Raw genomic sequence first — 24,262 nt, 5'->3', positions numbered from 1 at the left:
GAAAAACCAGAGATCTGTTCAAGAAAATTGGAGATATTAGAGGAACATTTTGTGCAAAGATGGACATGATAAAGGATAAAAATGGAAGGGACCTAACAGAAGCAGAAGACATCAAGAAGAGGTGGCAAGAATACACAGAGGAATTATATCAGAAAGATTTGAATATCCTGGACAACCCAGACAATGTAGTTGCTGACCTTGAGCCAGACATCCTGGAGAGTGAAGTCAAGTGGGCCTTAGAAAACCTGGCTAACAACAAGGCCAGTGGAGGTGATGGCATTTCAGTTGAACTATTTAAAATCTTGAAAGATGATGCTGTTAAAGTGCTACATTCAATATGCCAGCAAGTTTGGAAAACTCAACAGTGGCCAGAGGACTGGAAAAGATTAGTCTACATCCCAATCCCAAAGAAAGACAGTACCAAAGAATGCTCCGACTACCATACAATTGCACTCATTTCACACGCTAGGAAGGTTATGCTCAAAATCCTACAAGGTAGGCTTCAGCAGTATGTGGACTGAGAACTCCCAGAAGTACAAGCTGGATTCCAAAGGGGCAGAGGAACTAGAGACCAAATTGTTAACATGTGCTGGATTATGGAGAAAGCCAGAGAGTTCCAGAAAAACATCTACTTCTGCTTCATTGACTATGCAAAAGCCTTTGACTGTGTGGACCACAGCAAACTATGGCAAGTCCTTAAAGAAACGGGACTGCCTGACCACCTTATCTATCTCCTGAAAAACCTATATGTGGGACAGAAAGCAACAGACAGAACTGGATATGGAACAACTGACTGGTTCAAAATTGGGAAAGGAGTACGACAAGGCTGTATATTGTCCCCCGGTTTATTTAACTTATATGCAGAATACATCATGCGGAAGGCTGGACTGGAGGAATCCCAAGCCGGAATTAAGATTGCCGGAAGAAATATCAACAACCTCCAATATGCAGATGATACCACTCTGATGGCAGAAAGTGAGGAGGAACTAAAGAACCTTGTAATGAGAGTGAAAGAGGAGAGTGCAAAAAACGGTCTGAAACTCAACATCAAAAAGACTAAGATCATGGCCTCTGGTCCCATCACCTCCTGGGAAATAGAAGGGGAAGATATGGAGGCAGTGACAGATTTTACTTTCCTGAGCTCCATGATCACTGCAGATGGTGGCAGCAGCCACAAAATTAAAAGATGCCTGCTTCTAGGGAGGAAAGTGATGACAAACCTTGACAGCATCTTAAAAAGCAGAGACATCACCTTGCCAACAAAAGTCCGACTAGTCAAAGCTATGGTTTTTCCTGTAGTGATGTATGTAAGTGGGAGCTGGACCATAAAGAAAGCTGACTGCCGAAGAATTGATGCCTTTGAATTGTTGTGCTGGAGGAGGCTCTTGAGAATCCCCTGGACTGCAAGGAGAACAAACCTATCCATTCTAAAGGAAATCAACCCTGAGTGCTCACTGGAAGGACAGATCCTGAAGCTGAGGCTCGAGTACTTTGGCCATCTCATGAGAAGAGAAGACTCCTTGGAAAAGACCTTGATGTTGGGAAAGTATGAAGGCAAGAGGAGAAGGGGACAACAGAGGATGAGATGGTTGGACAGTGTCATTGAAGCAACCAACATGAATTTGACACAACTCTGGGAGGCAGTGGAAGATAGGAGGGCCTGGCGTGCTCTGGTCCATGGGGTCACGAAAAGTCGGACACGACTAAACGACAACAGTGACAATAACATAGTTGCACTACTGTGAAGCTATAAGTTGTAAAACACTGCTGGTTGCAGAAAAGAAAAAGGGGTGCAGATGTCTATTTTGTGCAGTCTACCGTTTCTCAAGATCATTAGAGCCACACAGGTCAATGCAAGTTATTTGAGAAAAAAACAGATTTGTTCTCATCCCCAAAGCCTTTGTGCTCCTGCTTAATGTACTCTTATTCCAATATCTTTAGTTATCATGAACTTTCAGCATTCTGGCCTTGTGTGCAATTTGCTGCCTAACAACTTACAGCTTACGACCTTACATTGATCGTTGTCTATATCTCACAGAGGACATCAAGCAAAAAATATGGCTTTCACTCTTATTTTTGCTATATTATTCTAACCTCTGTTTGTTTCTCTCCTATTCTTGGCTATTTTTGTGTCAGCTAAATTATTGCAGTTCAGTGAAAAAACAATTTAGTTGTTCTCTTGCATTTCAGTGTTATACTGTCTCCTAGAAGACAAGACAATGCCATTGGTAAGAATGGATCCAGAGGAAGATTCAATCCAAAGTTGTTTAACTAGTGGAAGGAAGGTTGGTTTTTCTATTAAAATTTGGTCAGCTATAAAAGATTCTTGCATCAGTAGTATTAATAATCATGTTTATGATGCTAAAATAAATGAAAATGAGATCATCAAATATCTGAAGACAATTTTAAAAATACATTTAAAATATTTTAAAAACCCTAAGATCATAAGGAACTGCAATAAGTTATAATAACAAAACTCAATCAAACATATCACTATGTTTAAATAACATAAAACACCTTAAAAGCACATCAGAAGAAAGTGCAGCATTCTCTGCTGAAAGACACATTCTCATCAGCTAGCTGTATCAGTTTCCAATAGCCAGACTGAACAGAGAGGTATTTGCCTGCTGGTGGAAAGACAACAGCGAAGGGCCAGCACACTCACCCCCATAAGAGAATTCTACAGAGTCAGAGCAGGTATTGAAAAATCACCCTCTTGTGTTCTCACCAGATGTACCTCTGAGGCTGACAGGATCAAAAGAAGTGTCTCTCCTAACTGTTTTAAAACCTAGAGAGGCCGATATGAGGAAATACCCTCCCTCAAGAACTACTGGATAGCTCAGTGGTTCAGGTAGTCTGGATCTACAGGTCACAAACCACAGACTGAATTGTGCCTGGAAATGGAAGATAGAGTGAAGGAATTGTAACAAGTAAATTCTAATTTCTTTGTAAATTGTAATGCTTAGCTCCTGGAGCATTTGATCAACAACTAAAAACTTGTTTGTTCAATCCCAAATTAACAGACATTGGAATTAAAGATGCAAAATTATACAGCATGGAGACATCATTATATCTTGTCTAGCTTACGCACACATGGTAAAATGACTGCCTAGCACTGAAATACAGCTATTGCTAGTAAAACGGAATATTTTTGTATGAATGCAGTGCCACTGCATAAAATGAAGCCTAGCATGTGCACAATTCTGATAATAAACAATAATAATGTTGCATAACTGAAAAATTTAAGACATCTATTCATTAAGTCATTAATAGGTGGAACAAAAGGAAAAATTAACATAGTGATGGGAAAAATACAGGATTTAAATAGGATTTACAAGAAGACACACAGACAGAAAGATAATGAGTCAGACACATACAGTAAAATGAATTTGTGATAATGGCTACAATCATGGGTCAACAGGGTTGTCTTCTCTCTGTCGTCTCCTACCCCACACATGTTCCTGTAAATTACACTTAAACTTTGCTTCATTGTTCTGAATGTGGGTCAGTCACACATGCTATCAGGGGAACACACTGACTTTACTGTCTTTCATAGTTCCATTAATCAACTAAAACTTCTGTCTACGTAGGCCAGGGCAGAACACTTTGTTGAGTCTAAACTGGCCTATAGCTCAGGGCCTCTGCTTTCAAGACAGCATGACTAAAATGAGAAGAGTGTGGCCAAATGAACAATTTGCGTATTTAATATTTTATTATTGTTGTTTGAATGAAATTTACTATAAATTTATTTCACTGAATAAAGATATAGCACAAGATGGTTGATTAGGTGGTCCAGGAATAGTAAATACATTATCTAAAGGAATAGTGGCTGTTGCACTGAAAGAAACAGTAGTGCCTCCTCTCCTGAAGAGGGGCATTCTGGAACTAGAGGCTTCTAAGAACTATTGAAAATATACCCTTTGGGGGGATGATGCTTAAATTTGTGATGGCTGGACAGTTTCTGATGTTCTTCAAGGAAAAAAAATGGACCAATGTCAGTTTGGTTTCAGGGCAAGGCTTGACACTGAAACAGCATTGGTCATCCTGACTGATGAACCACTCCAGAGTAAGGACAGGAGAAATGCTACCCTTTTGATCCTGCTGGATTTCAGTGGCTTTTGATACCATTGATATTGGACTGGCTCCATGGAATGGGAATAAGAGGCACTGTTTTGCTGTGGTTCTATTTCTACTTTCAGGACCACTTCCAGAGACTGGCACTGGAGGATTTCTGTTCAGCCCCAAGGCAACTAAGTTGTTGGATACCATGGGGTCTATTCTGTCCTTCATGATATTCAACATCTATATAAAGTTCCTAAGAAAGGTAATTTGAAGTTTTAGAGTTGGGTTGTCTGCTGAGGCCATGCACACGCTGAATCAGTTTAGTGGCTGCATTTGGCTCAATGAGGGACAGAGCCAATAAACTAAAGTTGAATCCTGACAAGATGGAGGCTTTGTGGGTTGATGGATCCCACATCCAGAAGTTAGACAACTTGTTCTGGATGGGATTGCATTCCCTCTGAAGCAGGAGGCATGTACCCTTGGCATACTTCTTGAGCTATCTTAATCACTTGAAAGTGAAGTGAAGTGAGGACAGTAGATTGCAGTGTCTGGGGCCATCTTCATCTGGCCCACCACCATTTTGGGACAGGGACAATGTGGCTACAGTACATAAAGCTGTTGTTGAAGATATTGCAGTGAGTGCAATATATCTGGCAGCTGGACTGATATCAGAAGCATCTTTCAAAGATATGTAACAGGTCCTCAAAGAATTGCAGTGGCTGTCAATATTATTTTGGAACAAATTCAAGGTGTTGATAATAACCTATATGCCTTACATGGTTTGGAACCTGGATACTTGAGGGAAAGCCTCTCCCTATGTACACCTGCCACATTACTAAGAATTGCTGGGATGCAGGTATTCTCCATATATTGCTACAGAGAATCATCTGTTTTGTATCACTACAGGGAATTATCCACTATAGAAACATGGAAAATGGCTTTCTCATCTGTATCATCCCAGTTATGGAATGCTCCCCCCTTGAAGGCTTGACTGGTGCTGACATTAACCTCATTCAGTGCCAAATTAAAAATTCACCAAGGCCTTTGGGATCAAAGTAGCACGCTGCAGATTATGCTTCAGACAGCTGTTGTAAAGTATATATATATAGTTTTTAATGTTTCAAATGTTTTTGATTAAATACTGAGTTGTTATATTATCTTCATTGCTGTACTCTACCTTGAAATTATAGGTTATAGGTGGAATATAAATCTTCAAAATAAATAAGTAAAATCAAAACAAAGCCCCATCCTTATTTAATTAAATAAGTCATATATCCTTGATTAGAATATTAAGTAAAAGAGGATTTCACTTTAAAAAAATTATTTCTAAGTGATATAATTGTATTTCATAAAATATTATTCATTCCTTAAGATTGAGGACCAACATTCTTTGTAATTCATTATATAAATTTAACTTACTAATTTTCAACTAAACGTTTTAATGTATTACTAAAAATCATGACACAGATACTTAGTTTACCAAGACCTTGAGAAACAGCTGCAATAGTAGCAGCCAAATCAGAGAATCCCAAGTCTGCAGTCCTCTGATGTCTGAACAACTGAGGCATAGTGTTATCCTACTTGGGTACCATTTGTTTGCAAAACGGCAGCATATGAATTTAATAAATAGACAAAACTTAATTGATAATCACTTTAGAAAAACTATTATGAAGCAGATTTGAGGCACAGTCTTAATGTACGACAGGCCACTATGGTATTTAAAGCATTCTGTGATTCATAAAAATAGTTGTTATAAATGTTCCATAAAATATAGTGCTTAAAGTGCAGTGGAAAGCTGAAAATGTTTATCCTTGCTGGCACAGTGGATAAATACAGAATGTCTAGGCTTACCAGAGCAGGACTGTTATTAAATATGTGGCTTGCTGCTCTGACCTAATAAAAGTGGTAACAATCACTTGTGATTTTCCAGCAGCCATACAACTTGCTCATTTAAAAATCAGATTGCCTGTGCTTGCTTAGAGCTTGGAAAAGGCTGGCTGATAAACTTAGAAAGCTATACAATATGTTACAGTTTTCTTATTTTTTTTTTTATTGAATATCAAGTCAATCAAAATTCTATATGCAAAATCTGCCTGTCACTTCTGAAATGCCAAGAAAAGTGTACTGTTTTCCTAGATATAAAGAGAGCAATTTTCCAAATGTTATTTTTATGAATCACAGAATGCTATAAAACTACAGGAACTATAGGGATAAATAAATTAAAAAGTCTACTTGCTGTAGTGCTTGTTCTTGAATTAACATATTCATGAGATTATTTGCAGACTTTCAGGTCTTAACCAACAAATTGAAGACCTTCAGAACACGGCCAAAGAGCCCGAAAAACCCACAACAACCATCAGATCCCGGCCGTGAAAGCCTTCGAGAATAAGTTGAAAACATCTTGGAGTACCAGATTACATGGAGGTCCAGCCTATCATATTTGCTTCTAGCAGCCTACTATACAAATACATTTTGTGGTCTTTGTGTTGCACCCATTTCCTCTGGAATTTTTCACACACCCAACACTCACAGTCTTTCTCCTTCTTGTCACACCTAGGGCATTTTAAGTGGATTAGTACAGTAGGTGTATTTTAAGAAAGAAAAGAAGATCATGATTACCATATTCTGCTAGTAAATCAAGTGAGACTGTTGTGATTGTTATTATATATTACAAGCCTAATAAGGCAGAAGAAGAACACTGTATAATAAAAGTGCTAATTCTGTTTAAAGAGTTCTATTAAAACATGGTTCTCAGACAGAGGTTTATTTTGAGATGCTCAAGCTGTATACAAAGGAGTATGCTTTGGAGAGCAGTGTATAAAGGGAGAACTGTGCATCTTCTGCAGCCAATCCAGTATCTTGGTATAATTCTAATGAGTAATCTAGATTTGTATGTACATCATTTGAGCTTGCATTCCTTCATTACTCAATAGTTAAAAAGCATAAATTAGCTCAACTGAAAACTACTGCACAGGAACTGATGTGAAAGCTCCCTCTCTATCATTTGTTCTCATTTCCCTACACCAAACAGCAGATGAACCATAGTTGAGGTGTGAGGAACATGCAAAAGGAAACCACACCTAAATTGCTACATTCCATTCAAAAAAACATTTTCTTCAACCAGATGTTGTCCCAAAGGTGCTAAATCTCTTTATTCCATAATCAGTGGGCCCCATGGATAAAATATAGGCAGTATGCAGTATCATATATTTTGTTTCCACAATTATGTTTTAGTCTAACAATTTTGCAATCTACTTAAAAATACATGTTCAATCACACTTTAAGTTTAAGATAAATTTTCAGAGAATGTAAGTTTGCTTCATGTAAATTTACTTTATGTGAAAAGCAGATACATATAATCCATTTAAAGAAACAAAGTTCTGGATCAGGCAATACCTTGTTTGAATCATTAAAAACTATATATAAGGCATACTTCTAAGTTCTGTTGAAATCATCATGACAGAATCATGGCCAACTCCATTTTGTCTTCCTGACAATCCAACTGTATGAGACATGATGACCCCATCTGCACCAGTTTGGTAAATTCCTGTTTAAATTTCAACTTCTTCTTTGCCTGGTGAAAGTTCTGCAGAACTTGCAAACTGCCTTATTTGTAATGTTTCACTGATTCAATAAAAGAATTGACTAACCTAGAACTCTGCTTCTATGAACGGTTTGAACAAACATTTTTCCATCTGGTGTTCAAATACCACTATAAGCCATCTGGGAAGAATTGATTTTAAAAGAGTGTCCTGACCTATGATTGGCAGATTTACTACTAGATTGCATTAGCTTATTAAGAAATAGAGCCAGTGAAAATAAACAGTATAATAAATCTATGCCACTGCACATGTTGGAGAGATTAATAGTCCTTGAATATCATCAGCTTGGTTACTAGCACAAAACAAACCACCCTCGGGTATTAAAAATCTGCATTTGGATTTTGTAAGAACCTACAAGCAAATCTTTTTTTTATTTTAGGATAATTTTGAACAGAAGGTTTGTTCAAATTTAAAATCTCAGGAAGGCCTGAAGGCCCAAGATCATCTGTATTAAAGATGAGCAACTTTGGTAGGCCCATGGCTCAATTCCTCCCCCCCCCCCCGAATTTAATTTTCTCCACCTGGCCAGGAAATGGAGAGAAAACACCCTTCAAGATTTTAAAATCAAAATCAGAATTCTCTAGATATTCATTTTTAGTTTTTGGTTTTGGTTTTGTGGGGCATTTTGGAGCCCTCAACATGTTTTATGTAAAAACCACTTCTTTTTTCATTATTCCTGTTGCTTCGACAATGCTCCTTGGGCCAATGGGGCCTAAAAAATAATGATGTGACCTATGTCTGATCTATGAAGAAAGATACTGCCTCAGAATAAAACTATATGGCATAAACTCTTAAGGGGGAGGACAAAACCCAATAATAAATAAATTATAAATAATAATCCAATAATAAATAAAATAAATTCTTATTGGACAAAATCAATAATAAACAAATAAATAACATAAATAGACAGGGTAAATTTTAAAAATTTTATTTTGCCAATGAGGTTTACTGTCTAACTCCTCTCTGACATGTCTAACAGAAGATAAATTCACCATTTCCTTGCCCCAACATTACTACACCTTCAAGGGTGGTTCCTTGCAAATTCCACCGGCTGAACAGAATTGGGTCATCTGATTCAAGGCCATGTAAACTGAAGTGTTTCTTGTAGCCTATGATTGATAGGGAGTATTAGTAAGCTATACAACACCCATTGGGGATCAATTGTCAGTAGACTATGAAAAGAACCAAGAAACTCCCATTAGCATCAATATATTAGTTCAGTACTCAAAGCACACTGGAGGACTAGTTTCTGTCTCTATTGTACAAGACGGCATGCAGGAGACGTTCCCCACAAAGAAAAAATCACAGATAAATTTAAAGAGCTGGAGCAAATTAAGAAAGTTCTCTTGGATACAGTAGGGGTTACTCTTTTTACTTTTACATTTGTTGCCTGGAATCCTAGTGCATATTTCTACTGGCATAATGTTGGTAGAGTTACTCAGTGATGAACTGAAATGCACTGAGAAGTCAGAATAGGCATTTTATATCAGACATAACATCACACAACAGAAAATGCCTAAACTAATTTTGTAACTAGTGACAATTCACTGCTGAAGATTATGCCACTGGTGTTGCATCAGCATGCATAATTGATTCTGCTTCTAAACCTTACAGTACACAGGTTTATAGAAAGAAGAATTTAGTTTGGCTGCATAGTTAGTTACATTCTTTCCCTAAAAGGATTATTTCCAGCCAATATGTCTATGGAAAAATGTCTATGCAGAATCTAGAACAGAGGGTTACATCCAACAGTGCAGAATAGGTGTAGCTGGTAAAATAAATTTCTTCACCACCCTGCAAATCTATTTGGAGAGATTATGGAATAAATGTTGGGATACAGGAAGTTGCAGGGAGGAGGAGAGGAAGCAAAACTCCATTGCTAAAACAATGAATGAAATGTATAGAAGGTTATTGCAGATATGAGCAAACAAAAATCATGATAATATTTAACAAGAAAACACAGATACATTTGGGAGTTTGAAGTCTGTGACCTATAAGCAAGGGAAAAGGTGTTCAACCTGAGAATAGCCGTGGGAGGGCAAAGCTGGGTTGATCTCTTTCTATGGCTGAAATCCAATTCATCACCACATGATGTGAAGTTATGCAGGTATAATTTTGCCAGGCATTACAGCTAGACAACATAGATCATGCAATTGTGCTATCTATTGTGTGATTCTGTGAACAACACTGCAGTTATGCCTGCATAGTCATGCAACAGGAATTCAGCTATGATTGTAAGAAGGAATTAAAGGAATAGGAAATGATAGGACAGCCATACTTTCAAGATTGCTAAGGAGTTAGCTATCATGTTCAGAAAGACCTATGTGACAAGCAGCATCAATTATTGACACCAGTTCTAAAATACAGTCCTGCCTTACATCTTATGAAGGAACAAGTCTGTGGAGCAATTTAATTTAGCCATGTAGTTAATTACACTCTTTTGCTGGAAAAATCAATGTGTGGATGATTCAGGGAACCTCATTCCTGCAGTGAGGAGATTGTCATACTTACATTCAAGGATCACCGTTATGTTCTCAGTAACAGCAAAAGTCATTAGCCTGGTTCCAGCTGATATGCCCAATGAGACTAGACCCATGGAATTAACAGGGTGTGCATAAATGTTGACTCATCATTTAACAGTTCATTCACTGGGTCTACTCTAGTTGGGACTGAGCGTCTGTGTTACGTACTGTTGAACTAGAACCACCATACAGTGACCCTAACAGGGATTTCAAGGTAAATGAGATATTTAAGAAGTGGTTTTACAAGTGCCATCATATTTGAGCCTAGCTCCTCTGAGTCCTATTCTGTCACTCTGTTGATTATGCTACACTGTGTAGACTAAGGGGCTAGCAACTGGACAGAGACATTCTAACACTAGTTCATGTGTCTGTATCTTTTCTGCAATGCTGGGCAAAAGCTCCACAGCAAAGCAACATTGTTAAATGAGGGAGGATGCAAGAGGAAACACTTTACATATGTTTACATATTGTAGGTACATTACATGAATGTTTTATTTCAAACCCATGGGATTTTTGTACATTCTTAAATTCACAAAGAGGTAGGAATATATCTAAGGCAGCCCCTGGGAGGAAATACCAGAGTCATTAATTTAAAAATCTAGAAACCTGAGATGTCCACTTGAACATAATCTCTGATTGAAAGATGCCAGAACATCAGTGCTGCAGTTCAAGGAAGGGTAATGTAACACTGCATAATGTTTCACAGACATGTACAAGAGCCCTATTGACATTCCAAAAGTGTATTGCCAGTACTTCAACAAGATCAGAACCTCCCTCTTTGTAACTAAATGGGATTTGTATTCAGTCTTTAACTGACTCTTTATGATATGAAATTTGAAAAAAAAACAAAATGAAATGAAATGCTGCTAGAATATATTCTGTTTACAAGCTGCTGTTCTGTTTAAGAAAAGCATTTGCTGTTTTCCCAAACAAAACCCTACTCCCAGGGATATGTATAAAGAGCTTGCCAACTACAGTATCAGATATAACTTTAAACAGATAAACCTGCCCAAGCTGCAGATTTTTGGCAACAAATGTTAGTTCTTCAATTCATTAGTGTTACATTTCTTTCAACTTCTAGAAATGGAGAAAGGAGACTAGGATTTTCTGCCTCATGCAGCAAAATACCTTGATATTCTGGCTTTCGGTGTTACACATGTGATTTAAATGGGTGCCATTTGCTTCTCCACCTAAGGCAACAAAATATCTTGGGCCAATCCTGGGAGGCAAAGATACTTCGGGATGGAGAAAGGCCATTGGAGTATCCAGGTATTAAACAGTAGGGATTATGCATGGTGTAATCCCCCCACTATAATAAGCATTTTAAATTCATTATCTTCTGGCTGCAGAGCCTACTTAAAACTGTTTGCACAAATCACCCTGTACTTGTTACTTTTTGCACCTCTGGATAAACATTTTTGTTTTGCCATAACATTTGACTTTAAAGCAGGATCCCTATATCTATGGAAGATCTGTTCCAAGACCTACTGCAAATGCCTAAGCTGCAGATAGGAGCAAACCCTACATACACAGCAGGCCAACAGCCACAAGGGGCAAGGGGCCAATGGAACAAGGCCCACATCCTTTTAGGTTGCATATAGGACTGGGCTCTCCTGAGAAACTTATACATGGGACAGGAAGCAACAGTTAGAACTGGATATGGAAACAGTGATTAGTTCAAAATTGGGAAAGGAGTATGACAAGGCTGTATATTGTTCCCCAGCTTATTTAACTTATATGCAGAATACATCATGTGAAAGGCTGGACTGGAGGAATCCCAAGCCGGAATCAAGATTGCCGGAAAAAAATATCAACAATCTTAGATATGCAGATGATACCACTCTGATGGCAGAAAGTCAGGAGGAATTAGGGAACCTTGTAATGAGGGTGAAAGAGGAGAGTGCAAAAAACGGTCTGCAGCTCAACATCAAAAAAACTAAGATTATGGCCACTGGTCCCATCACCTCCTGGCAAACTGAAGGGGAAGATATGTAGGTAGTGACAGATTTTACTTTCTTGGGCTCCATGATCACTGCAGATTGTGACAGCAGCCCCGAAATTAAAAGGCGCCTGCTTCTTGGGAGGAAAGCAATGACAAACATCGACAGCACATTAAAAAGCAGAGACATCACCTTGCAAACAAAGGTACCCATAGTCACAGCTATGGTTTTTCCTATAGTGATGTATGGAAGTGAGAGCTGGACCATAAAGAAAGCTGACTGCTGAAGAATTGATGCTTTTGAATTGTGGTGCTGGAGGAGACTCTTGAGTGTCCCCTGGACTGCAAGGAGAACAAACCTATCCATTTTGAATGAAATCAACCCTGAGTGCTCACTGGAAAAACAGATCCTGAAGCTGAGGCTCCAATACTTTGGCCATCTCATGAGAAGAATCCCTGGAAAAGATCCTGATGTTAGGAAAGTGTGAAGGTAAGAGGAGAAGGGGACGACAGAGGATGAGATGGTTGGACCGTGTCATTGAAGCTACCAACATGAATTTGACCCAACTCCGGGAGGCAGTGGAAGACAGGAGGGCCTGGCATGCTCTGGTCCAACTCACGAAGAGTTGAACATGATTAAATGACTAAAGACACACACACACACACACACACACACACAGAGAGAGAGAGAGAGAGAGAGAGAGAGAGAGAGAGAGAGAGAGAGAGAGAGAAGGACTCTGGTAAACTATGGATACCTGAAACTGCAGATATTGACACCAAGGATACAGGGATCCTATTTTATTTCAAACATTCTTCCAAACAAATATATGCACTCTCAGTCTTCCAGAAATTATGGAATGTATTATTTAGCTATTAAATGCTTGCATGTCAAAATGCTTGTTTGGATATCATCCACCTTCTCAAGGGGAAAGAAATCATTCTAGCTATAACGGGGATGCGAATCACAGCCTAGGGACAGCACGTGCCCTCCCCAGGCCATTATTCTAGCCCATGAACCCATCTCAGAACCCTTGACCTCATCAATATTTTTAAACTAAGAACCTTCAAGAAGGGCAGTTTACTATTTTAATCAAAGGTACAGATGGATGAATCTGCACTTTTCTAATGTAAAAAAAAAAAAATGTACCGGACTGGAAATAGAGTTCCAGTCACATGTAGATTAACATTCTTGTTGTTAATTTTTGTGTATTTTTGGTCTAGCTACAGTTGCTGATGGGTTGCAGGGAATAGGAAACAGGGCCCAGACCAAACATGTCTGTTTCAGGTCTAATCAGGCATCATGCCCTAGATCCATTTCAGTCAGGCTTCAGGCTGCGCCACGGTACAGAAATGGCATTGGTCGCCCTGTATGATGACCTGTTGAGGGAGGCTGACAGGGGTAAAATATCTCTGTTGGTCCTCCTCGACATCTCGGTGGCCTTTGATACCGTCAACCACGGTATCCTCCTGGGGGGGCTCTTCGAGTTGGGAATCGGTGGCCTGGTGCTTGCCTGGCTCCGCTCCTTCTTGGGGTACCGATCCCAGAGAGTTCAGCTTGGGAAGAGTGTCTCGGCCCCGTGGAGTCTCAACTGTGGGGTTCCACAGGGGTTGATTATTTCCCCAATGCTGTTTTATAGCTATATGAGGCTGCTGGGCGGGGTCATCAGGGGGTGTGGAACGTCGTGTCATCAGTATGCGGATGACACCCAGCTCTACATCTCCTTTCCACCTACTGCAGGTGATGCCGTTCTGTCCCTTCAGCGCTGCCTGGGGGCTGTACTGCAATGGATGCAGGAAAATGGGCTGAGGCTGAACCAGGACAAGACGGAGGTACTAAGGGTGGGTGCCCCCACTGTTGGCGGCTTGGGTGACTCCCTCTTGTTTGATGGGAGTGACCCTTGCCACAAAGAGTGGGGTTCGCAGTCTGGAGATCCATCTGGACCCGACGCTCACCATGGAGACTCAGGTGGCGTCGGTGGTCTGCACTGCCTTTTTTCATCTTTGGCAGATAGCCCGGCTGCGACCCTATCAAGATGTGGGGGCGCTCACCACCTTGGTCTATGTGCTCGTAATCTCGAGATCAGACCACTGTAATGCACTCTACGTGGGGCTGCCTTTGAGGCTGATGCAGAAACTCCAAGTGGTGCAGAATGCAGCGGCCAGACTCCTGAGTGGAGTGAGAAAATACCGTCATATTTCTCCTATTCTGGCCGTGTTGCATTTGCTGCCCATTCGGTTATGCACTGACTTCAAAGTCCTGATGCTCACATTTAAAGCCCTAAACGGTTTAGGGCCTCGATACTTGGTGGAACGCTTACTCCCACCCAGTTCTACCCGTGTCACTCTTGCAAGTCAGGAGGTGAGGCTGAGGAGCCTGATGCCGAGAGAGGCCCGGAAGGAAAAAAACAAGAAACCGGGCCCTCTCGGCGGTGGCTCCTCACCTCTGGAACAACTTACCTCCGGAGATTCGCGCAGCTCCCTCGCTGGGTATTTTCAAGAAACAACTGAAAACATGGATTTTATGCAGGCCTTCCCTCCCCTGAGTTAACTCCTAATTTTTCTTTCCTCCTCTCATTTATAACATACTCTGTTTTCTTGCCATCTTGGAGAAAAAACTTTCTTTTCTTTTTTCTAATTTATGAAATTATGTTATATGTTATGTTATACATACAGTGGGGTCTCGACTTAAGAACTTAATCCGTATTGGAAGGTGGTTCTCAAGTCAAAAAGTTCTTAAGTCGAATCTGCATTTCCCATAGGAATGCATTGAAAACCATTTAATCCGTATCTGCTCTTTTCTGTCCATAGAAACTAATGGGAAGCTGCTATTCTGCCTTCTGCCACTAGAGGGGGATATTTTCTTTCTTTTTTCCCCTTAGGTTCAGGGAAGGCAGGGAACACTAAAGGCAGCACTTTAGAACTCTTTTTTTAAAAAACGAAGCCAATTTTAAATAATGTTTTAAAGCATGTTGTGCTGATTTTTTCAGCACAAAGGCACTCAGGCAGGCTTTTTAGGTGCTGAGCAAGCCTCCGGAAGCCTGCTCAGAGCCAGCCGATCAGCTGTTAGGCGGGGAGAGGAGCGGGGAAAACCACAAAATGGCTGCCAGGCTCTTTCTGGGTGTCGGCTTTTAGCTCTTTCCTGCTCTTTTTCCTGTGGTTTGGGGGCTACCAAGGCCTGGTAAGTGACTTTATTTAACAGTACAGTATTTATTTTTAAGTTTCTGACCCTTTTCCCCCCTCCAGAAGCCTCTAAGGGGAGGGAGGGGGGACTTTTTCCCCTGTTCGTAACTCGAGGGAAGTTCGCATGTCGAGTCCTTACTTTCCCTATAGGGCAGGTTTGTAACTCGAATTGTTCGCAAGTCGGGTCGCTCGTAAGTCGAGACCCCACTGTATACTTGTTTAATTTGTGTGTTGTAAGCTGCCTAGAGTGGTCATAATTGACCAGATAGGCGGGGTATGTATAAATAAATAAATAAATAAATAAATAAATAAATAAATAAATAAATAAATAAATAAATAAATAAATAAATAAATAAATAACTGAAACTATTCCAATGAAACCAAATCATTTGCAAATTGTAGGGATACAATTCCACACATAGATTATTTCTGTACATCTTCTTTGTTGATGCACTGGATGGACTTTATGAAATAAAAACAATATGCTTTATATCGGCCCGCGTTCTACTGATATTTTTGTTGACTTTTTTCCTATTTTCAAATGTTTGTTTTCCTGGGGAAAAACATACTGTATATACACAAATGTGGGGGAGAGAGAAAAACAGAACTTTGGCTGTAAGCCATATACATATGTGCAATTAAAAAAAACCTGGTACATCTTTTCTTTTTCAGGTACAAAGAGCCAAAGGGACTTCCACCCCTACACACATACACTTACACACAGAGACAACTTTTACTTTGCAAACATTAATGGCCATTTCTCATATGGGTTTAGTTTACCTCACAATGTTTTTGAATCATATTTAATATAGCTACTAAAGTAATAGGGTAATAATTCCCAAACATGTATTTATTAAGATAAATATTTATTAATTTATTATTTATAAATAAATATTTATTCAGATAAACTATTAGTCACACATGTACTTATGCAATCAGTAGAACTACCTGAATATGTGGCTTTTCTGGTTTATAATACAGCAAAGTACTCTATAATGTAAACTTAGCATTGAATAACACTACCTTTCCAAAATGTGACATGTACTAAAAGCAATACAAAGAATGAAAACTCATCTTCCCTCTCCCCTTCCTAAATAGGAAGGGACTTAATTCTTATTTTATATACCAAGATTGTTAGCCTAGCAGTACATATAATTCTCCTCAGTTAGGCATACATGAAAGTCAGTTTCTGTGTGCTTCTGGCCTCTCACTGGATTGTAATGAAAATGAATGTGCACAGTGGAAACTTTCCTTTCCTTTCCTTTCTCTTTGGTTCATGATTTGGGGGTGGGGGTGGTTTGTCTCTTCTGCTTTTTGTTATGTGGAGAAAACTTTCTGTTTGCTACAAAAATGGCTGACTTGTTGGGATTATTTTGGCTTTGTTTTCCCCACTCAGCAGGGCTGGCTAGGCAAAGACACACCTGCAGACATGCACGGTGGCAAGCAAGAAGGGCAGGAAAGACTGGCTGGACTGGGCAGGCAAAAGGACATGCACAGCAGTGGGAAGGAGGGGGAGGAGCCATTTGGCTGCTGGACAAAGTAAGGAGGTACACGGAGGTAGTGGGGCGGGCTCGGCAGAGATGTGAGGCCCACAGAAACAGTGGCTAGACAAGGAGAGGGAGGGGAGAGGGCAGCACAGGTGGGCTACTGGAATATTAATGTGAGGTGATTTCATGTACATGGGGTGGACAAAGGCATTTGAATTACAGTGACCATTTGCCTCCTGTGGGCAGAACCAGTGTCTGTGGCCTTGAGCAAACTGCACAGTCAGCCCCAGAATGCCCCCAGAAGAAGGGAATGGTAAATCACTTCTAAGTACTTTCCATCTGGAAAGCCCTGAAAAGGGTTCCCATAAGTCAGAATTAACATGACAACACATGGTTGTCATAACAGAGTTTCAATTATGTGAGATACTCATGGTTTAAATAGTAACTCCCCCCCCAAGTTTCCATGGGCACATGATTTGTACCCAGGTCTCCTGAGTCCCAGTCCATCCAGTACATCACACTGGCTCTCTTAGGATATATGTAATTGTTACATAACAGCACTGATGTTACCTGTCTGTCATGGGTTTGGAGGGAAAGTTCCATCCTATGGGGAGTGGAAGGCGGGACATCAGGAGGAGGGGCTGTACTGTATAAATATGTGATGCCTGTGTGGAGAGTTTAGGAGATGCTGAGACAGACTGTGAGACACTGGGTTGGGACGAAGCAGCAGCTGGGGAAGAAGAAGCTGTTGTGGGAGTCTGGGTGTCTGACAGGGTACTACTGTGTGTCAGAGTACCAACCTGATAAGTTCAGGTGTCTGTGGGTTAGCCAGAACTGATGGGTTCAGGGTCTGTGCTTTAAGTTAAAGGTTCTAGGTGAACCAAACTGTATGCTTGTGTGTGTGAGAATAAGCCACGTTACTTTATTTTATTCACCTGATTGTTTTATTTACCCTGTTTGTATTTAAAATAAACCTTATTCTTTTGTTGTTTAAAAATCCATCCCTGGTCTGTGTGACTTATTATAGGGAATGGTTGGTGGCAGCTTAGTAACTGTGTGATAGATCCCAGTAGGTCTGGGTTTGTCACATTGATTGGTGGCAGCGGTGGGATACGACTGGTCCAGTTGTCCAGCGGTCCAGCAAAGCCTTGGCAAGTGTGCCCAGAGCAAGGGGGGTCTAGTCAGGGACAGTCTGAGGCGCGTAGGTAATCTTCTAGGTGTACCTCACGGGGAGGTGCACTAGTAGAAGAACGTGCCAACTGGGGAGACTTAGATTAAGGTGCTCTGAGGCAGCCTGATTTTGGCGGGAAAACGCTGAGGCAAAACTGCGTAGCAACAGTGAGCTAGCTTGCCAGCTGAGAGGCCCAGCAGAGGGGGGTAGGCTCTGACTCGATACTGTTGCAAATTTAGTGCTGAAGAACAGCAGCAATCTCTGGGGAGAGCTGGTTCTGAGGCAAAAAGGAAAAAAGTGGTCGTTTTATTTTGAGGCTTGACTTTTTAAAGCAGCCTGTTCTGAGGGGGGGGTTATGCCCTTGACTCGAAGCCAAGTAGCAGACATGAGTGAAGTGAAAGACCCCCAGATTGACCAAGGCTCTGAGGATGAATTTGGCTCAGTGCAGGGTGACAGCACGGGAGAACAGACCTTAGAACTCAGAAAAATGCTCCTAGCCCAACAGCATGAATTTAGAATGAGACAATTGGATAGGGAGGCCAGAGAAAGAGCTGAAATCAGTCAGGCAGAGGCAGATGCCAAGAAAAGGGGAATGGCCATGAGGATAGAAGAGATGGAACTGGAACACAGAGTTAGAATGGCACAATTAAAATTAACATTCCTAAATAAGAAAAATAACAACTTATCAGTTGAAGAAATTGCGGAAAGAGAAAAGTATGAGGCTCAGGTCAGACAAAGTGAGCAAGATCTTGAAAAATATAATCAGCAAAAAGACATTAAATTAAAAGAAATCAGAGATGAGACTGAAGAAAAAGTAAAAGAGATAAAAGCTAGGGCTGAGGAAGAAATTTTACAGATCAGGGCTGAGTTTGAGGCTAAGCGAAAGGAGCTGGATTTGAGAATAAAAGGGAAGAAATTGCAGCAAGGGGGAGGGGCCCATGGTGAAGGGAAGCCCTCAGATATGAAACCAAGACCTCAGATTTTGGAGGGAAAACCAAAACAAGATGAGAGAGAATCAAAATATACCAGAAAATGCTATTTCTGTCAGGGAAAGGGTCATCTAATCTCAGAGTGTGAGAAATTAAAGCAGCTAAAAGGAATGGTGCCTCAGAATTCTAGTGGGACCAAGCCAAAAGCTGTGTTCTGTGTCCAGAAAGAGCAAAGCTCATTGTCACAGAGGGAGCCTGTTGCCATGACTACTCAGTCTGGAACAGCTACCTCTGCTGATCAGGCTGAGGAAAATGGTCCTCTTGGGGAGGTAAAGCGCTGCTTGCTGGTAAAAACAGATTCTCAGTTGTTTGAGACAGCCGGGGTGGACGTAGGAATACTTGACCGTCAGTATAGGGGGCTGCGGGACACTTGTTCCCAGGTAACCCTGTGCCATCCAGATATTATTCCTAGGGAGTTTATAATCCCAAATGAGAGCATGAAGGTGGCAGGGATTGAGGGGCAGATAATCTCTCTGCCAGTAGCAGAGGTACCTGTCAACTTTCAAGGCTGGAGGGGAGATTGGCGGATAGCGATTTCATCGACTCTGCCAGCAGCCGTGCTCGTGGGAAATGACCTGGCTGAACATGTGAAAAGGGTGCTAGTGATTACACGCTCACAAGCCACCACGGGGACAGTTCAGGGGGGTAATGATGAGCCAGAGACGGAAGCAGGTGGGGGGAGTTCAGAAGCTGTGGTGGAAACCTTAACCACAGACAGCAGATTTGGACAGGAGCAAAAGGCAGACGCCACTCTCCAAAAGTGTTTTGAACAGGTGACTGACGCCCAGCTGACACCTGAAACCCCAGTGAGATTTCTGGAGAAAAAGGGGATTTTATATAGAGAAACCCTGAGGAATATCTCAAAAGGGGGAGATGGGATCAGAAGTCAGCTGGTGGTACCTGAAAAGTATCGCCCCATGATCTTACAAAGGGGGCACTCTGACATGTTTGCTGCACACTTAGGAGTGAACAAAACACAGCAGAGAATAACACAGAATTTCTACTGGCCTGACATAGGGAAGCAGATCAGGGAGTTCTGTAAACAATGTGATGTGTGTCAAAGGCAGGGGAATAACCGCGACAGGACCAAAGCAAAGTTGTGCCCTTTGCCTGTGATTGACACTCCGTTCAAATGCATAGGGGTGGATATAGTGGGACCTTTGCCCAAGGCCACAAAGAGGGGGAACAGGTTCATCCTAACAATTGTGGACCATGCCACAAGGTATCCTGAAGCCATACCCCTGACTAACATTGAAACTAACACAGTGGCCGATGCTTTGGTGGGGTATATGTCCAGGATGGGATTTGCCTCAGAGATAATCACAGATTTGGGAGCATCGTTCACATCAAAGCTCATGAAACGCTTATGGCAGATCTGTGGAATTAAGCACAAGGAAACCACTGCCTATCATCCTGAAAGTAATGGGTTAACTGAGAAGTTCAATGGGACTCTAATGCGCATGATTAGGGCTTACTTGGCAGAGAATCCAAACAATTGGGACCAGAAGCTGCAACCCCTTTTGTTTGCTTATCGATCAGTGCCACAAGCCAGTACCGGGTTTAGTCCATTTGAACTTCTATTTGGGAGACGGGTGAAAGGGCCCCTTGATTTGATCAAACAAAATTGGGAGCAGATCACCCAGGATGACCCACAAGACGTTGTGACTTACATAGACACCTTGATGAATGACCTAAGGAGAAATCTAGAGCTGGCAGCAGAAAACCTGCAAGCTCAGAAGGTCAGACAGAAAACATGGTATGACCACAAAGCTAGAGAGAGGCACTTTGACCCAGGGGAGGAAGTGCTTTGGCTTAGGCCCTGCAGAGAGAATAAACTGCAGCTCAAATGGGCAGGACCATATAGGGTCATTTCCAAGATGTCAGACCTGAACTACCTAATAGAGCAGGAGGAGAACCAAGCAAGGAGGGTGGTTCATGTGAATGCCCTAAAACCCTACTACAGAGGGGAACAGAGGGTTTTATTTGCGATAAAAGCAGCTGAGAGTGAGGAGGCGGAATTACCCTTCTGGGAGGGTAGAGGGGAAGTAAAATACAACCCAGAGGAGGTAAAGATCAGTCCTGCACTCACCCAAGACCAGCAGCAAGAACTAAAAATGCTGCTTAGTAAATATCAACAGGTGTTTTCCAACAAGCCGGGGATAGTGAAGGGAGTGATGCATCGGATCCACACAGGGGATGCACCCCCGCAGGCAGTATCCCCATACCGAGTAACGGGACCCTATAGGGACAAGGTGCGGAAGGAGTTGGACGAAATGCTGAGGGAGAACATAATCGTCCCCTCTTCTAGTCCTTGGTCCTCTCCAATAGTCCTTGTGGACAAGCCTGATGGGAGCATTAGGTTTTGTGTTGATTACAGGAAGTTAAACCGTGTAACCACTCCTGATGCCTACCCAATGCCCAGGCTAGACAACCTGATTGAAACCATAGGGGGTTGTCGGTTCATCTCATCATTGGACCTGGTAAAGGGATATTGGCAATTAAGAATTGATCCCAGGGATCAAGAAAAGACTGCCTTTTGCAGCCCTTTTGGTCTCTATGAGTTTCGAGTCCTGAGCTTTGGTCTCAGGAATGCACCAGCCACATTCCAAAGGCTGATGGACCAGACCTTGGCAGGGCTCAATGACTTTACAGTGGCCTACATTGACGACATAGGGATCTTCAGTAATACCTGGGAAGATCACCTGATACACCTGGAGTTAGTGCTGCAGAGGTTAAGTGCAGCAGGGCTAACAGTAAAGGCCAGCAAGTGTCAGCTGGGTAGCCCAGAAATAAAATACTTGGGTCACATGGTAGGGGGAGGAATGATAAAACCCCTGAAGGCCAAAATAGAAGCTGTTCGTGATTGGCCTAGACCCAACACCAAGAAAAAAGTCAAATCATTTCTTGGGTTGGTGGGCTACTACAGAAAGTTCATCCCGAGGTTTAGCGAGATTGCGGCTCCGCTGACCGATCTGACGAGGAAGAAGGCTGATGACCGCATCCCGTGGACCAGCGACTGTGAGGCGGCGTTCCAGAGGTTGAAGGAGGCGTTAATCAACTATCCTGTCCTGCGTGCTCCAGACTTCGACCGGGAGTTCATCATCTACACCGATGCGTCTAACAGCGGGGTAGGAGCAGTTCTGTGCCAAGAGGATGAGAATGGTGACCAGCATCCAGTGTCCTACCTGAGTAGGAAACTTCAAAAAGGTGAGAGACATTTGGCAACCGTGGAGAAGGAGTGTTTGGCCATAGTCTACGCGATCCAGAAGGCCAAGCCTTACATCTGGGGAAGACATTTTATTCTGTGTACTGACCATTCACCATTGCAATGGTTAAAGACGATGAAAACCCACAATAGCAAACTTATGAGGTGGGCTTTGAACTTACAGGACTATGACTTTGAAGTGAAGGTGGTCAGAGGGTCAGTGAACTGTGTTGCTGACGCCTTATCAAGAAGACCTGAAGACTGAAGACGGCGAAAGAACATGGACTATATGTATATAATGAAAACAAAAAGTTAAAATGTACCTGGTTTTGAATTTGGTTGGTATTAATAAAGGTAAATTGATGTACTGTATATGGTAAAATGTTTAAATGCATATTTGCTATGGTTAACTTGGAGTGTAAGTATATGTAAGTATTATATGGTATGTATAAATGTTGTTGTGTATTTTATGCAGGTTGTTTTTTTGGTGAAAAGCACTTTTAGCTTTCCCCCTACAAAACAACTTTTAAAGAGGGGAGGTGTTACATAACAGCACTGATGTTACCTGTCTGTCATGGGTTTGGAGGGAAAGTTCCATCCTATGGGGAGTGGAAGGCGGGACATCAGGAGGAGGGGCTGTACTGTATAAATATGTGATGCCTGTGTGGAGAGTTTAGGAGATGCTGAGACAGACTGTGAGACACTGGGTTGGGACGAAGCAGCAGCTGGGGAAGAAGAAGCTGTTGTGGGAGTCTGGGTGTCTGACAGGGTACTACTGTGTGTCAGAGTACCAACCTGATAAGTTCAGGTGTCTGTGGGTTAGCCAGAACTGATGGGTTCAGGGTCTGTGCTTTAAGTTAAAGGTTCTAGGTGAACCAAACTGTATGCTTGTGTGTGTGAGAATAAGCCACGTTACTTTATTTTATTCACCTGATTGTTTTATTTACCCTGTTTGTATTTAAAATAAACCTTATTCTTTTGTTGTTTAAAAATCCATCCCTGGTCTGTGTGACTTATTATAGGGAATGGTTGGTGGCAGCTTAGTAACTGTGTGATAGATCCCAGTAGGTCTGGGTTTGTCACAGTAATTATTAATAATTGAGAGGGGAATGACAAATCAGTTTTAAGTGTGATCATCATTAATAAACACCTTTTCCTTTCTCCAAGTCTGGAAATTGAATTTGTCAAATGAATGATTTTAAGTATGATTCCCATATCTAAAACACATTTAAATTATGGCATAAGTTGCCAGTTGACCACAGGCAGTTACCAAATCCAATTTACATAAAACACTGTAATTTAGAACAAATTTAATATAATTCATTTTCTACTGTGATATATAAACATTAATGAGTTTGTTACTGTAGAGTACACAGTATAGTTCAATGTGACCTTTGAATTGCTGAAGTTACTAGTGCTTGAACTACTCATAGTCTGTGCATTTGCTCAAGGTATGATGAAGAATCTTCATATTGCAAGGGGCGTATGAACACTGAAAGGGAAACCATGGTACCAAACCAGATATCATATCACTGAGACTATGGGTCTGTGGAATATGTATATAATCAATTCCCATCCTCATCTGTCAGGTTGTTTCTGTTCTCAGCATACTTATATCAGGAACATGAAGAATGTGTGATGTGTATTTCCACATTCAAACTTAATACAGTAGTTACATATTCAATTTATCGTAATTTATGTGATTTAGCCCATGGATTTTAATGTTTCTAATATGGGCTTTCTACGTGTCACTATGTCACTAGTCCATTAATCTGCTCATGAGTAATCAAGATTGTGTTGACATATGGCAAAGAATCATAGAATGATGGAGTTGGAAGGGGCATATAAGACCACCAAGTCCAACCCCTGTGCTATGCAGGAATCCAAATCAAACTATATCTGATGGTTGTCTAATTTGAATGCACTCCAGCATTGGAGAGCTCACTTCCTCCAGAAGTAATTGGTCCATTGCAGTCCTACTCAGGTAGGAACGTTTTCTTGATATTCAACCTAAATCTTGCCCATTATTAGATATCCTGTATTCCAGGATGATTGAGAACAGATCCTACATCTCTCTGTATCACAATCATTCAAGTATTTGAAGA

The 24,262-nt window shown here is 41.3% G+C and overlaps 2 protein-coding genes across 3 annotated transcripts in view; one reads left to right on the top strand and one right to left on the bottom strand.

The window, feature by feature from the left end:
- The window catches only part of ATRNL1 (attractin like 1), a 695,100-nt gene that overhangs the window by 374,823 nt on the left and 296,015 nt on the right, over positions 1-24,262 (bottom strand). The gene's annotated exons all lie outside the window — the stretch shown is intronic.
- On the top strand, positions 17,970-22,468 carry LOC144587916 (uncharacterized). The gene is made up of 2 exons (XM_078389600.1): positions 17,970-22,159; positions 22,342-22,468. Exons 1-2 carry the CDS (start codon positions 18,319-18,321, stop codon positions 22,347-22,349), a joined length of 3,849 nt encoding a protein of 1,282 aa, XP_078245726.1. The 5' UTR covers positions 17,970-18,318; the 3' UTR covers positions 22,350-22,468.

The sequence above is a fragment of the Pogona vitticeps genome, chromosome 3 (assembly GCF_051106095.1).
Source record: "Pogona vitticeps strain Pit_001003342236 chromosome 3, PviZW2.1, whole genome shotgun sequence".
Taxonomy (NCBI): Eukaryota; Metazoa; Chordata; class Lepidosauria; order Squamata; family Agamidae; genus Pogona; species Pogona vitticeps.
This window is presented reverse-complemented; position numbering and strand designations above follow the sequence as displayed.

What these genes read in the sequence shown, in the direction of transcription:
- LOC144587916 (XM_078389600.1), top strand. Translation starts at nt 18,319, where the DNA reads ATGCCCTTGACTCGAAGCCAAGTAGCAGACATGAGTGAAGTGAAAGAC.